At 33.7% G+C, this 14,416-nt stretch overlaps 1 protein-coding gene across 1 annotated transcript in view; it reads left to right on the top strand.

Moving 5' to 3' along the window:
* The first annotated feature begins 371 nt into the window (after positions 1-371).
* The window catches only part of stg1 (stargazin-like protein), a 123,657-nt gene continuing 109,612 nt past the window's right edge, over positions 372-14,416 (top strand). The window contains exon 1 of the mRNA XM_089637954.1: positions 372-1,026. Coding sequence (XP_089494080.1) covers positions 372-1,026 — 655 coding nt within the window. The remainder of the gene's footprint in view (positions 1,027-14,416) is intronic.

The following is a 14,416-nucleotide window of genomic DNA, read 5'->3' as shown; positions in this document are numbered from 1 at the left end:
TTGTCTGCTTTGTGCTAATTTTTATTATTTCATTTTTTCAGATGGTGACTCGAGGAATTTTACTATTGAAAAGTAGTGAGTGTGATAATGTGAAATATAAATAAATAGTGGATTAAGTAACTAATTTGCAAATATGATAAGATTAAAACAAACTCAAAACTTTCTTAGAATAAGTTCAACATAATAGTGGATTAAAGTAACAAAGTTCTTTAGTAGTGTAAATGGAATGTGGCAAATAATTAGTTGATGGTCGGAAAAAAATGGTTCTTGTGTGATAAGTTCAAACGATGACAACAAAACTTCACGTTTCCAAGTGTAGTTATAAAAATTAGACGTGGGTCTAGCCTGGGCTACTGAGAAGCACTTAAACTATGCACCGTCTGCCAATGCAAGGCCACCAATTGGACCAACATGACCTCTATTTCCAGCAACCTCAAGTACAGACGCCATACCGTCAGTTGAACCAGGTAGCCACCTCACCAAACTCCAACCATGCCATTCACAGCCAGCAACATAACCCTCCACAGACACTAAGTGCAACAGTCGACAGAAGGACGATAGGCAATTCAACTGTAAGCCCGCCAAACTTCTACAGACAGAGAAGTTTTGAGAGCTCTGCAACCAACTACAGCAGAAGACCGATTGACATAACAGATCAAATAGAAGCATACCCTAACAGAAGAAATACCTTATCACCGAGATCTCAAAACCTCTGTAGAGTTTCAAATCTGAATTCTTCTTTTGGTGCTTCTGCAACGTCTAGTACAGTTTTGGCTGTTGACTCCAGCCAGGCTTTGGCCCATCTTCCCTCGAGTGCAGAACTAGACGCTACAGTGACGTGCCTGTGGATCCTAACCCCCCTGACGGCCACTGTGAGTGCTGTGATAGTCCTCGTGGCTATTACAACCAATCAGTGGCTTCACACGGAAGAGAAAATGAGTAATCCGTCTTATAATGGAACGGGCGATAAGGACTACCTGTCAAAGCTGACAGTGTCGGGACTTTGGAAGCTCTGCTATACAAATCGTAAGTTGAATCATAAACATTTTCTTTCGTTATATAATAGCTGTAATTCTAGGCTGAAAATTTTCAAATTTAAACAAAATATTATTCCAGCAGTGACAGGATATAAATACAGAACGATGAGAATTGAAATGATGCTAATTCAACCACATTATAATAAAAGAAATGCTCTATTGTTTTATATATCCTTTTTATTTACATTATTAAGAGCCTGAACCATTTATTACATATTGATGTATCAAGCCAACTTTTTATAATGTCGTTCGGTAAACAACAAACATAAAAATCCCAATCTGAAACTTAAGGTTTAACTTATAATTATCTCTGATGTTGAAATCCTACATACTTTTACTTTCCGGCATATAAAATATTCCGTTGCCCGTATAATCCGATTTGGACGTGGATAAATAAAACATCTCGAAGGTATACTTCAACCACAAATAGATTATGTGAGACCGGAACAAAATATTACCCAGAAAAATTACTGAAATATTGAATGTTTTCTGGTCTATTCAGCTTGTCTGGTCACCCAATTTATGTTTCTTCGAAAATACCATCTTCACGATACTTGCACAAGTTTTTTTTGTCTATCCCAAATTGTCTTAAGAACATTAGTTTATCATTAAAAAATAATAATCTTTGACGAGTCAAAATATCTCACCAGCAAATGTAGGGGAGGGCGGGGTTGGTTTTAACGGAGGTAAGAATTAACAAGCTGATTCCCGCCAAACGTGAAGTGTCAAAAATATGATACTCGGTTTAGAAAAAGTATATACACAGCCAAACGTGTCCTGACTTGTCAGGTGCCAACCGGCCGTCGCTTGTAGTGGTTGTGCGCAGTGACCTCAGATTGACAGGTAAGCGAACTTTTTGTTCTTTACAATAAATTGATTTGATTTATTCATTCGCTGAATCAAATTATAGTTTTATCATGAATCGAGAATATTTTATTGACAGTAACACTATATTATTTGTTTGTAATTATTTTAACTAGTTTGTTTTCTGTAAATGATGAAGTAAGAAAAGTGACCTTGGGGCTAATATTAACAAATTGAGTGGGGTAAGTATTAACGTGTTAATACTTGCCCCGTTCATGAAATTATTAGTAACATGCCTGATATTTACATAAGTATTTCAGAGGTTATTGATCAAATATCACGCGTACCATCAAATGAGCCGGAATTTTCAAACGAATCAAGACCATCTACAAATAACAAGCCCGGACCATCAAATGAGCCAGGACCTTCCAACGAGCCAGGACCTTCAAATTTGCCAGGACCATCAAATACAAAGCCTACAGAAAAGTTTAATATTGAAAGCATACGACCGCTTCCAAAAGCATCACCACGTCTTGACTCTAAACGCAAACGTTCAAGAAAATCAACGATCCTCACCGATACTCCAGAAAAATTGGCCTTAGAGGATGATGCCAAATTAAAGTTAACCAAAAAGATAAAAAATAGTCAGACGGAAGCGAAAAACAAAGTCAAAGGCAAAGGAAAGGGGAAAGGTAAAGGCAAAGAAAACCGGAGAGCAGAAGTGGAAAAGGTAAAGAAACATATTCTGCAGGATGACAGTTATGAAGAAGCCTGCTTCTGCTTAGTTTGCGCTGAGTCTTATAACGAAGACACATCTGGACTTGACTGGATACAATGTATTTTATGCAAAAGATGGGCTCATATCACCTGTGTTAGAGGTGACACCAGAAAATACATATCCCTCAATTGTTTCTCGGATGATGAGGGATCGTATTCCGAATAACTATTGCCTATCATAAAAATATACTATCAAAGTTCCTAACACAGTTCCTATCATAGTTCCTATCATAAAAATTACTGTTTCATTTCAAATAAATATATCTTTAATATGAATGACTTTTATTTATTTTTGTTATTTGTTTTTGGGGTGTTATGCCGTGTTGCGCTAACTCCTTCTTTAGCCAAAATCTTAAATCATATTTGACTTTTATTTAATTATTTCATAGAATTTTAGCTTCTGTTAATAATCGCCCCTTGCGTTAATACTTACCCCAGCTCCGTTAATATTTACCCCAGATACGGGGTATGTATTAACAAATGATTTTATTGGTTTTGATGACTCTGTCTCTGAAAGGACTTACCTAACTGATGATTTTTGTTACTAATATCATAGCTGAATAACCAAAGCATGCTATGAATAAAAAAAACACAAAAAAGTTCATTATAATTGAAAATATAAACCATATTACAAAATTTGTTAGTACCAGCCCCGCCCTCCCCTATATATAATATGTCTTGACGCCATCTAGTGGTAAATTTAGCACTAACAAAGTCTTTCCTACAAAAAAAAAGTTGGTTGTTTACAGTTGAAAAAATATATTAAGCAGTAATTGTTGATTGGAGTACTAGTACATATTGAATTATATGGCGAGTTGGGAATAAGCCGATTAGCTCAGTGGTCTAGAGCAGTGTTCCGCAAAGCGTGTGCCGCGGCACACTGGTGTACCGTGGTCATCAGTTGGTGTGCCGCGAAAAAAAATCAAGGTATTGTAAAGATAATAAGAAAGCAAATGGGAGCAGATGAGAGATCATATCAGTCACTTCTGTTTCATTCAGAAGTACGATGGATTTCTCGCAGAAAAGTGCTATTTCGGATTTACGAGCTAAAAAATGAATTCCAGACGTTTTTAGAGGCCCAGGGTTCAGATTTTGCTTCTGTGTTCAAAAAAGAAGAATGCGTAGTAAAACTTGCATATATGGCGGACATATTCGCTCATTTGAATAAGCTCAACAGAAAAATGCAAAGCAGGAATTCTTATATTTTAACGTCTTCGGACAAAATTGAAAGCTTTCGCGCTATGTTGGTATTATGGATCAGCCATGCTGTCAATAGTAGTAATGAATTGTTTCCAAATATCATGGCTGCCGATTCAAAAAAAAAGTGCAGGCTTTGATAGTAAAACACTTGGAGCTATTAGCAGAAAAATGAACTGTTATTTTCCTACGTGTGACCTACAACCTATGGACTGGGTAGAAAATCCACTCTCGGATAATGTTTCCCTTGGACACTTACCGATAAACGAGCAGGAAGAATTCATAGAGTTAAAAACTGATCGAACATTAAAACTAAAATTTTCAAAAGCAGAGCTAGCACATTCTTGGCTGTATATAAAAAAATGAGTATCCACTGCTTTCAAAGCGTGCTGTTAAAATATATTACCATTTGCCGCAACCTAATTATGCGAATTGCGATTTTCAACTCTCACTACAATTAAATCGAAAAAAAGAGAACGCCCGAGGACGATCAATGAAGAGATGAGAGCAGCCTTATCAACGATTGCTCCAAATTTCAATCACCTGTGCTCAGTTAAACAGGCTCACATTTCTCACTAAACATCTTTTCATATTAGGTACATTGATTTTAGTAATAAATAAATATTAAATATGTAATATTAAATAAACATTGCTTTTTTCTTTGGTGTATCTCTAAAATTTCTTGATTTGATAGGTGTACCTTGAACACAAAAATTTTGCGGAACACTGGTCTAGACTCTAGAGCACCTGACCGGACATCAGAAGGTGCGGGTTCAATTCCCCTTAAGAGGGAGATATTTTCAATTTGTATGGATATTTCAGGCGACTAATTATTGCTTATGCCAGTTTTGTCAGTTGCGACTAACTGAACGTCTTCCCCTTGAAACAGTTTCTGAAATAATTATGTTTGAGAGTCTTTCTGCTGGCATACTTGATAAAATTATTATGTTGACTTGATTTTCCAAACCATCTCTGTTGGGTGTTTTCTTTATGTAACTGCATTTTTAGAAAGCTTGGTGCGTCTTAGAAGAATAAGCAATTAAGTTTACTGGAGATTTTAACTCATTTCTCTCGCCGTTCTTCTCAAGAATATCATAGGAACACAAATTAACCGAGAACCAATCATTTATTTTGATGCACACCAAAACATGGTGCACAACACAAATCTAGCTTCTATCAGATACAAATAATACGTAGGTAAGTATGAAAAAAATCAATACAAATTGAGTTTTTTATTGTAACATCTTATAAAATATTACAAAATTATAGTATCTATTTTCGTGAAGAGTAGACCTCGCGTCCCAAGAAAGGTTGATCCTAATTATCTCTTATTTAATAAATCAAAACCAATGTTTCTTCGGAAATCATAGAATTGGTGAGTAGGTACTTGAATACCAATCTACTTAATTGTTAAACATGTTCAACCTGTTTTTAAAATAAGGAATTGTATAATTTGTCCACAGAAACGTCACTATCTCAGTGAAAATTATTTTTCAAACTTTCTTCAGACAGGTAGGTACCACAATGCATGGTTCAGTCAAAGTTCGACAACTAATCAATGTTAGCCATCTGGTAAAAGTAAGACTTGCTGAAATAATAAAGTGGATTCCGCAGATTTTCGAAACTGGAAACGCATCCTACAAATAAATTTACAGACAGACGAAATGCAAAACGATTGAGTTAAAAGAGAAATTCGCCGCGCTCAGCTAATCCAGCTCTCGTGATTCTCATATAACGTAAATAAAAATAAAAAGACAAATGATATCGTTAATTTTCCCTTGAAAACATTTTATCGATGCATCATACCAGTAACCCGTTGGTAAGCCATCCACTTATATATTATTTACAATATTTATTTTCAGAATGACTGCGGACCGATCCTTGTTTATTCCCAGGGGATGAGTAGAGTAGTCTCCGTTAAAACCTTTGCCGTTCCGACTTATATAACTGAATTACTCCTTTCAAAATTTGGAAGTTTGTCGTACAAAATCTAAGACTTCATATTATTTAGAGATCAGGACCGGATTAAGGAATTTTGGCGATAGGAGTATCCGAAACCTTGTCACCACAGTAAAATGATTTTACTAATCAACATTTTATCTGTTCGCAAAAAAATTACACCCATCTGTTTATTTGCATTCCATGCTGTTAAATACTTCAACCACATCTGCGTGTGTAACTATTAGATGCAATCCAGGTATAAACGAGTATCCGAAGAAAGAAAAAAGGCTGTCACATTTTTTTCATATTGTAAATTCTGATGTTGATGGAGACAAAATAACACACTTTGGAGGATTGTGATTATCGCCAATTAAAATGGATTGTTGGCCGAATGATTCTGTGGTTCTCAAATCCCCAGAATCCAAGGTTACGTGATTACCCACAGTGTGTAAAAATGAGAATTCGAATATTTTCAATTTAGTTTTTATTTTAACAAAACTTACGTTACAATCATTTTATGAACAAAACAGATCGCGTACGTTAGAGAAGATTTACGGCTAAACCGGCGGCTAGACCACTGGAGAGAGAATGCAATGGTTTCCGCGTGGCCAGTCGCAACTTCGGAAGATGTGGACTCCTTATAAGTTACCCTACAACTCTATTATTTATAAGAAAATTTGTGTGAAAAAAATAGAGTTATAATATTTATTTATTATTTTCCGTCAGGCTTTAACATGTAGGTACATTTACAATGTTTATATAATATATCTACTCCTAAACATCGCAATTTACAAAATAATTTATGCCATTTAATAAAATTGTGAACTATGGTAGACCCGTAAAAAATCTACTATTTATAAATGTATTATTTCATTCATACATACATATTCTTTGAATTGTTATCATTTTCTTACGCATTTCGTTTTTACCTGAACATTTAAATTAAGAGCGTGCCATTGTATAGCTATTTCATCCGCACTCACATATTCTTTGAATTGCTATCTTTTTCTTATGCGTTTCGAATTTAGCTTAAAACTAAAATCAAGAGCGTGCCGTTGTAAAACTACTTCATCCGCACACACATATGATTCTCATCATTAATATTTTTTGTTCGATAAGAACGTATCTAGTACTAGTGGATCCCCCGCAATGCTTCGCTATTGCTAATGTATTGCTGATCGTAAAGATGCAAGCTTAAAGCAGTTTTTTTTCAAATGAAACCACACAAAAGTCCCAACTGCTCCCAACCGTCTGGAGCCAACGAGATTATGGCATATCCAACTGTGGTATGTTCTGAGGCTAAAGGCAGCGAGGAGAGGAAGGAGATGGGGAAGAGGAAGTTGAGAAAGCGACTGTCTAATCCGATTCAAAAGACTCCCAACTGCTCCCAACCGCGTGGAGCCAGTGAGACTACGGCGCCCCCAATTGCGGCGCGTTGTGAGGCTGAAAGTAGTAGGGAGAAGGAGATGAGGGAGAGGAAGGTGGGGAAGTATTCAGATCTGGTCACCAAACACCCCCAACGCCATTTCAAGCTACGATACAATTCTGAATAATGTTCTTACAACAGGGCGATACTGAGAGTATCTTCCACATTTGCGTTGGTATTAATTGGAGCAACAATCGCAAGTTTTTGCTGCTTCAGATTCAGTTTCTTGCTTTTAAAAGTTATTGTTATTAACAATGATATTTTTGAAAGTGGCTTTTACTTCATACAATTTTATGATTCTTTGAAGGAGTAAGCAGTTAGCAGAGCGATGGGCCTTGAATCTGGGCCCAAGCCGCGCTGGCCCAATACATTTTATGCTTGCACATAAAAAATGGGGACCGGATTAAGTGAAATCGTAAAGTTGCCGTTTAAGCACATTGCTGGTAAAAACTTTGTGTATTTTTGCTCGGCATTTAATGCGAGGGATAAATTCGAAGTGTTCTTAGTGCTGCCAGACTGTTCAGAAATTGCAAGGTGGTTAAAAAAGTATTTTCTTTGTTTTGTTGTCTACATGTGTATGTTTGTTAAACAACCAAATAAACATAGTTCAGATCACAATATTTAGCAACGGGTACAACTTCACACCAACAATTAATTAATTGCCTTTCAAAAACAAACCATTATAAGACATGATCAGCACTTTACATTAAGAAAAAATACCTAAGTCTGAACTACTTCAAATAAACTTGAATAATTACGATGTTTGTCAAAAAATGTACACATAAAAATGTGCATTTAAAATATGCATGTGACAATTTTTTTACATCATCTTCACATGGCCAAGAGGAAAATAATTTCACTCATGGCCTATGTCATCTATGGTGATGCTGCGTGCCGGGTCTTTTGAGGAGAGGAAGTAGTGAACATGGGTCTTGAAGAGTCACATGTTGTAGGATGGAGGAAACACAGAGGTTAAAACATAGAATTGTTAATTGCTTAATAAAAATAAAATTATTATGGTGCCTACTATAACCCCAGTTCCAATTTTGAAAATAACGCTTAAATTCAAAGAAAACTCAGGTTCCTGAGTTCATTGAACCGGAGTTTCAGACAGAGTCACAACCGAAATGAGTATGTTTATAGAAATGAATAGTAAGTTTTGGATCTAAGATGTTTTTAAAACTATGAACATTCGTAGTTATATCAACTATGTTGATATAACTATTAACTATATAACACTGACGACCGGTCAGTGGTTGAGTGGGCATAGCGCTTGGGTCTCACCCGAGCGTCGCGTGTTCGATTCCTCGGCTGGCTAAGTCCTCCATCACAACACAAGCAACATTTTCGGCTTTCTGCGGTGGTAGTAGGAGATTTTCAAACATTGTTGGGTTATTCGTAACCCGGGAATGTTTGTCTTTCTTTTAAAAAAAAAAAAAAAATGTTATTTTGGTTAGACCATAGAAATGAAAGGAGATAGAGATGGTGACTTGTATGTCTATCGACTGTCGCCAAGGTATGACCAAACTTCACGTCTGTCAAAGCGGTAGAACCAATGAAAATTATGTTTTTGGTATGTAGGTAGAACACAATTCGGGGCCTCTGTGCGCATGTCCGATTTTTAGTCTATCTCCATTGTTTCTAATATTTATTATATGTATTCATAGAGCTATACAATTAGAGGCGCTATTGCGTACTATCTTGTCGAAACGTGTTCCACTATTAGAGTGCGATAAGCGGTATGCATAGACCGGATTCGAAAGTTTGGAGGTAAATTGGATGTAAGAAAGTGGAACCTGTTTTTTGCTTAATGTCTCATCTAAATATAATACATCAATGTATGTATGTAATTTGCAGTAAAAAAAACAAATATGAATATGTATTTATATTGTACATCATGTGCTGTCTGTTCGTTCAAAGAACTTTTAAGATATTTTATTTATAACTTGTACCCCGCCACGTTTTGCTGTGGTTTAGTCTATCTGAAATTTTGACACCACGTTGCACTTGAAAATGCTTGTGTTTTTATACACCTATATAATCTGTAATCTTTAAATCCTGAATGTCCTGTTATGTCCAACAGATGGCGCTGTTTTTAAAAAAAAGCTATATCTTACCAGTCACAGGGGACACTGTATAATTTAGGTACATAAAACACACTTGTGTATTTAAATGCAAAGTTTTGTCTTTCCGAGAACTTTCGGAGATTTTGAACAAACGAAATTTTTATTAATACTCGTAGATTTTAATGGAAAGGATAGTTAAACGATTATCATATTACATCATAGAGAATCACTTATTGTATTACATATTACATCATACAGAATCACTTATTGTATTACATATTACATCATATAGAATTACTTATTATATTTCATATAGAATCACTTCTCGAAGTGTGTACAATTTAGTAAGAGGACATTTATAAAGTAAACAACTGGCAAAAAAATACACAATTTTGATCGCAATTTATAAAATTGACTAAACATGTTGGAGCAGTCAATACAAAATATCATTTTTGTAATCGAAAACAATTTTCACATCATTTCTGCACAATATTATATTTATCTTGGAAAGATCACACTGGTCACCGCCTATCATCGCCATAATTTTGTTTATTTTCCATCATACATGGTCTATGATAATATCGACTAGAATAATATTTGCTACATCATGAGGCTGAAATTGCGTCTGATCTATCCTAAAAAAATATCGTGAACAGGAAATTGTCTGAAATTCTTTATTTTTGGAGGAAAACCTCTGTTTTTCCATACTTAAGAGTATCGAGGAAAATGAATCTTCTTATGTAATGTTTGAATTTATTGTCTTTTCTTTGAGCCTATTTTTTGTTTGATCATTGAATAGAAATGGATTTTGTAAATTTTCTTTGTATCATTACATCGCTGAAAGGTTTCAGAATTTCAGGATATTCAAACGGCATTTTTAGAGTCTTGAACAGTGTTGTTATTATTGAATTACTTTTGAAGATTTCATTGAATTACTCTTTTTTTACTAACTGAGCGAAATAGTTTGTAACAAGCACCTAATCATTACTTTTGCAAGTTGGTTACATTTTCTTTATCATTAAATCTTGAGATAACACAATGATTCTACTAAAATACTTTAATTCAAATTACACAACAAAACAATTTTTTTATTTTAAATTTTTATATTATCTTTAATGTTGAATCCTAATTACACAATAATTGAACAGTTCTGAACAAATATTGTTTTGATATTGTTTTTCTCCGGAAGTTGAGGAGAAAATACTCAATTCACACTGAAATGCAATCCACACAACAGACCGTTCAAAAGTTTTCATTTAGATGCATAAACAGATTTTCTGGTATGTACATAATTTTCTGGGAGGTACATAATTTTCTGGAAGGTACATAATTTTCTGGAAGGTACATAAATTTCTGGTAGGTACATAATTTTGTAGTAGGTACAATATTTTCTGGAAGGTACATAATTTTCTGGTAAGTACAAAATTTTCTGCTAGGTACACTATTTTTTGGAAGGTACATAATTTTCTGGTAGGTACATAATTTTCTGGTAGGTACAATATTTTCTAGAAGGAACATAATTTTCTGGAAGGTAAAAAAATTTCTGGTAGGTACACTATTTTCTGGAAGGCACATAATTTTCTGGCAGGTACATATTTTTCTGGAAAGTACATAATTTTCTGGTAGGTATACAATTTTCTGGAAGGTAAATAATTTTGGTTACTGCAGAAACGACAATTAAAACAACTGAAAATTTCCTCCCAATTTTTATTTTCTTTATCTAACTAACCATCACGCCGTTTCCCCACAGGGGTAGGCAGAAAGGATGGACCGCCAAAAAACTTGGTCTTGACACACATTCCTTGCCTTGTTTACATGTATACATCGTATCATACATACTCTTCTATTTTTCTGACTCTTGTTTTTACCCGATTCGAGTATCTGATTCACTTGATTGTGCCATGTCTTCCTCGGGCGTCCCGGGTTTTTGCTACCATTCACATTTGCGTCATATATTCTTCCTTTCTATTAAATAACACAATATACTTCATTTTCAATTTTACTACATTATATAAAATATTTTTTGAGGTACTTATCCATGAAATGTATTAGGTAAATTCATCTTTATTGAACACTCGCGCAGACCCGTATAAATCACAGGTTATAAAAAATATTATTATTTTGAAAAAGACAATAAAAATAATTTACTGAAAAAATATTATATTATGGATAGGTTCCATAGAAATATGAATATTAGTATACCTGCCCTAAGTGATAAAAGCGTATTATTCCCAACTCCCCATACCGGTTCCATTGGAGCCGGTCGGGCTCGCGTATGGGCTCCCGTGAATCTAGAAAATGGGACGTCATCATTCTTGTGCGAACTAGCGTTGAGCTATGGTCGAGCTTCATCGGTTCATTTTACGAAATAACACGGCAAAATGGTGGCTTGTGCTATGAAAACTTGTAAAAATAGATGTGAAAAAAGAGAATAAACCAAATTGTCGTATTACATTCCATACGTAATCATTATTTTACTTTATTTTAAGCTTATTCACATCGTATAAAATGGATCAGTTTTAGAAACATATACTATCACATCGAGATACATCTGGACGCGAAACACAAAGCCGTTTGCATAAGAATCGGGGATGTGCCTTCGCCTTTTGCGCTTTAATAAAATACATAATCGTATTATTTGGAACGTCTATTTTTTCATCTGTTATTTCTTGCTGGAACTCCGTTGTATTAATAAAGGATAATAAATAAATCATTTTTAAATTTATTCCACTTGGCTTTATTACTAAACGAGTTTTGAATTTTACACAACTCATAAACAACACTTAATATAGGATAAATGGTTGGTTATCAATTGTGAAAAATTGGTATGTTTGGAAGTAAAATGTAGATACAGTGAGCATGTTTGGAATGAAAAATGTATGTGTCATTTTGCTGTCCGATGATATTTTTTATCTATTAAAATTAAAAATATTATATTTTTCTACGTCGCCACCGATCATATATATTATCTTTGGATCATACTATCATACGTCGCAACGGACCACGTGTTAGATACGCGCGTTGTTTCGTATGTACGGTACTATTGGAACGAGAAGGAGTGCATATCAATATATATCTTCTTAAAAGTGAAATGTTATATATTTTCTTAAATATTTCCCAAAAAAGTAGTCTTGAAGACAATGTGGCGGCTTTCATGAGGTAAAAGTGAGCAGACAAGTATTCTTAACCTTCGTCTCTATTCAAAACATTTCAAAAAGACAGATTTTATAATATACAAACATGACACAGGTGTGCTACGTGTAGGTGCAATTCCATTGGTCTGTTTGTCACCAGTTACAGAAATAATTATCAATAATTTTTTTATAAAACCCACATCTTACTAAGAAAGGTGAGAAAAAGTCAAAGATGTATTTCTATTAAAATACTATTTTTTTTTTACTTTTCCTAGTGCCGTATGTTTAAAGTAGAAGTAATTGCTCTGTTTAAATTTCACAATAATACGTTTTTTATGATTTTTTATGAATAGAAATATTAATACAGCATGGTGAAGTTTTCAAACAAATTGTAAAACAATTCACTCTTGGAAAATATAAGAAGATTTCTGAACATAGTCTCCAGTAAAAATGTACATTTTTTTATTTTTTTTATTTATTGTTTTGGTGTTTAATTCGTAGAACTCCATTTAATTTTTATAAATAAATTTAAAATAAATCAAATTTAATAATGTTATAATAATTATTAAGTTCTGCTAGTATTTCTGTTATTTTTACAGTTTTTGATGTGACAGCTGTTTCGGCTTTTGAGGCCATTATCAAACTGTGGATATGTCCACACGCCGACGACTTATTTATATGATTTTATTTATCCCCACCCATTTAAATTTCTATAATGTTCAAAAATGATTCATTAAGAATTGGAATAACCAAAATATTTGGGAATCCAGCAGTGTTTGCACACCTGTTAAAATTAATGACCTAATGGTTTTCTTAATTGTTGGTACGTGGGTGATTATGTTAAGGAATTATATTTTTTGAGTTTTTTGAATCATTTTTGTTTGATTATTGATTAGGGTTATGTTTGGATCATTAGTTTTTTATTTATCTCTAATTGTTCTACTAAATTTAATCTAAAACCCTTTCCTTCTATGTGTAAAGGTTTAGGCTTGTTGTTGTCAAGCGGGACGTGGTTTTTCTCCAAGAAGTGAGCTGCAAATTTTGAATCAATTTTATTATTTTTATAGCAACGCATATGTTCTTTGAATCTAGTTGAAAAGGCTCTCCCAGTCTATCCAATATACATAATATACACATCGATACACACATTGCAATCATTATTCCACTCGTACATTAATGTGGCAGTATTCTATTCTTAGCCAACGATGGAAAATGTAACAAATGATAATTCTACAAAATAGAGCTATGAGAATTATGCTGAAGAAAAATTGATATACGAAACGAAAAAAATGTTGAAGAAGTTAAATATCTTGATATTTAAAAAAATTCACACATATGAAACGAGGAAAAAAATTAAAAGAGTCCCCTTTAGTGAAAAAACCCAGCGTCAAAAGTCGTTGGTGTACGAATCAATTAAGATATTTGGCAAATTACCAGAAGAAATAAAATTGGATAAAGATATAGGTATATAAATTTATTTTAAATTCATAAAAAAAAAGTTTTTTTTTAATAATACATGTATAATTATATACACATATATCTGGCAACCAAACTTTACAACATCCTTCCTCCAAGTTTGAAAAAGATAGAAAAGATAAATAAGCTTAAGGAAAAAATCAAAACATGGGTGAAAGAAATTAATGCAGACATACTAGAAAATGTATTAAAAACATCATAGAAACTAAATAACAGAAAATCAAAGAAATCTACCAGTCCGCCTCAGCACAGGACTACCTAGTGAGGAGGACTAAGAAGAAACCATATGAATTAAATATTATAGATTTTTATATAATGTAACTCTCATCAAACCTTATTGAATAGACACTAATTAAAAAAAAAAAAAAAATTAGACGTAGATAACAATGCACTAATTAAAATACCAACTATTTAAAATACTACTTCCAGCTGTACAAATCCTACAATTATAATAACCCGTGATTTTCACGGGTCCGTTTAGTAAATTTAAAACAACATCAATAATAATCGTTCTGTATAATATTATACATTGCGTTTATTTACAAATTTGAATAATTA

This window comes from Hesperophylax consimilis, chromosome 12, assembly GCF_061612785.1.
Source record: "Hesperophylax consimilis isolate HC1 chromosome 12, BYU_Hcon_1.0, whole genome shotgun sequence".
In the NCBI taxonomy this organism is placed as follows: domain Eukaryota; kingdom Metazoa; phylum Arthropoda; class Insecta; order Trichoptera; family Limnephilidae; genus Hesperophylax; species Hesperophylax consimilis.
The sequence above is the reverse complement of the archived record's forward strand: the minus strand, read 5'-3'. Positions and strand labels throughout refer to the sequence as shown.